This window comes from Hemicordylus capensis, chromosome 17 (assembly GCF_027244095.1).
Source record: "Hemicordylus capensis ecotype Gifberg chromosome 17, rHemCap1.1.pri, whole genome shotgun sequence".
Taxonomy (NCBI): Eukaryota; Metazoa; Chordata; class Lepidosauria; order Squamata; family Cordylidae; genus Hemicordylus; species Hemicordylus capensis.
This window is the reverse complement of record NC_069673.1, coordinates 9421483-9424867: the sequence shown is the minus strand read 5'-3', so window position 1 is coordinate 9424867 and position 3385 is coordinate 9421483. Positions and strand designations below refer to the sequence as shown.

General features: G+C 48.3%; 1 protein-coding gene across 3 annotated transcripts in view; it reads right to left on the bottom strand.

The window, feature by feature from the left end:
* Positions 1–867: 867 nt before the first annotated feature.
* The window catches only part of SH2D3C (SH2 domain containing 3C), a 56468-nt gene continuing 53950 nt past the window's right edge, over positions 868–3385 (bottom strand). For all 3 annotated transcript variants that reach the window (XM_053282337.1, XM_053282338.1, XM_053282339.1), the window contains one exon: positions 868–2880. In XM_053282337.1, coding sequence (XP_053138312.1) covers positions 2705–2880 — 176 coding nt within the window. In that variant the 3' untranslated portion in view covers positions 868–2704. The remainder of the gene's footprint in view (positions 2881–3385) is intronic.

Genomic DNA, 3385 nt, shown 5'->3' with positions numbered 1-3385 from the left:
GAAGGGGCGGGGCCCGGAGGGGCGTGGCTTATCAGGGGCGTGGCTTACCCCGGGAAGGCTTTTGAGGTGCGCGCGCCTCCTGGATCAGATGAAGCCCTTTAGGCGGAGGAGGAGCGTGTTAGCTGGAGGGGCAAGGGAGGAAAATGGCAAATAAGGGGAAGGGATAGGATAAAAATGCAAGAAACAGGACTGAAAGGTAGCATAAGTGAGAGAAAGCAAGCGAAGGGGAGCTGGTCTTGTGGCAGCAAGCATGACTGGTCCCCTGAGCTAAGCAGGGTCTGCCCTGGTTGCATAATGAATGGGAGACTAACTTGGCAGAGAGGTGCCTTTTTTAATGTGGTGATGCTCTTACATTTATCAGGGGGAGAGCAACTGGTCCTCTCCACCCCCCAGCACAGCATCCCTCCAGTGACTGTTGCTGGGGTCTATCTGATGTTTCTTTTTTAGATTGTGAGCCCTTTCGGGACAGGGAGCCATCTTATCTTATTTATTTATTATTTCTCTTTATGGGGAGATAGGGAGCCTTTTTGGGGATTATCTTACTTATTTTTACAGGGAACTATCTTACTTATTTTTCTGTGTAAACTGGTTTGAGAAGTTTTGTTGAAAAGCAGTAGTTGTTATATCCTTATTATATCCTTTTCATATCATATTGGTCTGTTGGAATCATTGGGGCCCAATGAGGCAAGTACGAAAGCATGAAGTTCTAGCCCCCAAAGCTTCACACGGCAAACATCACCGGCTTTGGTTTATATGGAAGAGGGCATTTCCACACCAAACCTAGCAAACAGATCAAGCAAGCATTTTGAGTTTTGTGTCTGCTTTTTAAAGGTGGACCTTGCCTTTTGGAAAAAATACAGGAGAGCATTTCTTGAAGAAAAAAGCATAAAAGTTTATTGTATGCAAGAACCAAAAGAGAGACACTCCATGGTATATGTACATTAATTTACAAGACAAAAAAATGAGGCGAGTATTTACAACAAACAAATATATATATATATACACACACACACACCAGTGTGGATCTTTTATTTACAGAAAAGGCCCCAAAGATAAGAGGCAAACAAAGGTCTGAGATCGATGAACGGTTGTATGTGTAGCTGTGATTCTTGAACCAAAGAAACAACTGAAGCAAGAGCACCTCCAGGAAGGCCAAGTTTATGATGCTACCTTTTTTTACTGCAAGAGTGAAGACAGGGACATAGGCACCGTTTAAACTTGAGAGCCTTAAGCACATTAAGGCAGACATCAAACCCCATAGCTCCCTATATGTCTTCCTCGTAACATTTGGTGAAAGAAATACGTGATGCAAGAGCAATTACGTATTTCTGAAGGTGACTCTGTCACATCTTGTCTTTCCTTTGTTTCATTTCTATCCCACTCTTCCTCAAAGGAGCTTAGAATGGCATAAAATGGCTCTCCCCTCACCCACTTTAGCCTTGCAACACCCCTGTGAGGTAGGATAGGCTGAGAGATGGTGATTGGCCCCATGCTAGCGGATTTTATGGATGAGTATACCCTGACTTTGAGGTGTCCTGGTCCGATATTCTAGCCCCTACACCACACTGGCTCTTGGGGATATTATTGGAGAGCCATGGGAAGGGAAGAGATATGGGCTGGCAGTGGCCATTTGCCCACATGTAGTTAGGCGCAGCGGGGAAATGACTAGCAAGCCAGAGGCTGCCGGTTCGAATCCCCGCTGGGATGTTTCCCAGACTACGGGAAACACCTATATCGGGCAGCAGTGATACAGGAAGATGCTGAAAGGTATTATCTCATACTGTGTGGGAGATGGCAATGGTACGCCCCTCCTGTATTCTACCAAAGACCACCACAGGGCTCTGTGGTCGCCACGAGTCGACACTGACTCGACGGCACAACTTTACCTACCTAGGTAGGTCTAAGCCAGACCAAATAGTGACCTGATTGGAAAAGGGAGACCTTACTTCCTCAGGTTCTAGAGAGAGGCACTGAGGAGTTCCCACGCTCTGCTCTTTGGACCAGGGATTGCTGTGGATATCCGAGCAAGGAGCCAACAGTTACTGGGTAAGACAGAGGCCTCCTTGCTCCCGTGAATTTTGACGAGGGGCGAAAGACCCGAGAGAGTCTGAAGAAGAATGTGGCTAACTGGGGGCAGAAGATTTCTACATCTTGGCCTAAAATGCAACAATAAGTCTTCAAAGTCAGTCACGCCCAGGTTTGAAGCGGCCGAGTTCTTACACCCCGACACCCCCAGAGCTCGATGTTTCTGTAGCAGCCATAAGCTGTGCTAGGAACCTGGAAGGCAGATCCTCCAATGGTTACTTAAATGATGTCTGGTTGATGCAGCAGCTGCAGCAATACATCTTTGTCCTGCTCACAAGGGTGGCAACGACTGTGACGGTGGTAGAAAGGAAGAGCTATGTCCTTGCCAACTCCTCCAGGAAGGAAGCCATCTGCTTTACGGTCTGTACATTGATCGTCAGTGACTCATGCAGAGAGAGGCCTTTTTTTAGTATGGCCCAATCCTGGCTTTAGCTGCTGCATTTCTAATCGCATTTGCGGATAGAAACACCAGCCTTGGGGCTCCTCCGTGCCAGCCTGAGAGCATCGCCCCGCACAAGGCTAACATCTTGCCAAGGCTGAAGTGCAGAGGAAGCTGCTGGCGGTTTACTGGGGGCCGCCCTTTTCCTTGCTGGTCTTGATCAGAGCTGGCCCTGCTGGGCTACAGTTCGCTAGAGCGCACAGCTGGCTCCAATTTATGGGACAAGGCTGTGAGGACCTTGTTGAACTTCTCATAGCGCTCGCTCTGACTGCTCTCGGCGCCTCTGCTGCCCCACAGGAGGCGTAGCTGGAATTCCGTGCTGAAGATCTCCAGGAGTTCCGGCCGTGGCTGAAAGCCTGCAGTAGGAACAAGAGTGTTGTGGAGAGACTGTCAGATGCTGCCCAGTTAGATAAGTCTATGTCCGCCACAATCCCTTAAGCTGGTTAAACAAAAAGTTTGAAAGCTGCAGTAACACCCTTTGGCCATCTGCAATGGTGGCGCTGTAGAGCAACACAGATCAGCCCAGAATGCTTTCTGCCTGCAAACTGCATGGTAATGCAGGGAATAGGGTGCCCGATCACCATAGCTAGAATCCTCCATTCAAGCTGGCATCTTGCGTGTATTCTGTCATGCGGCAGGTGACGTGGGAGGCTTCTTGTCAGCCCTCCTCCAGCCAAACATGCCATCTATTCTCTCTGCTTCTTGCTTTCTTTTCTCTCACTATCACTGCTTGCCAACAAATAACTCCCTCGGACTCCTTTTCTTATCTTTCCTGATACCCTCAGGCAGAGCAGTGGGCTCCAGAGCTCACAACTTCATTAATTAGCATCCCTAATTACTCCCCAAATTGCATATTTACTG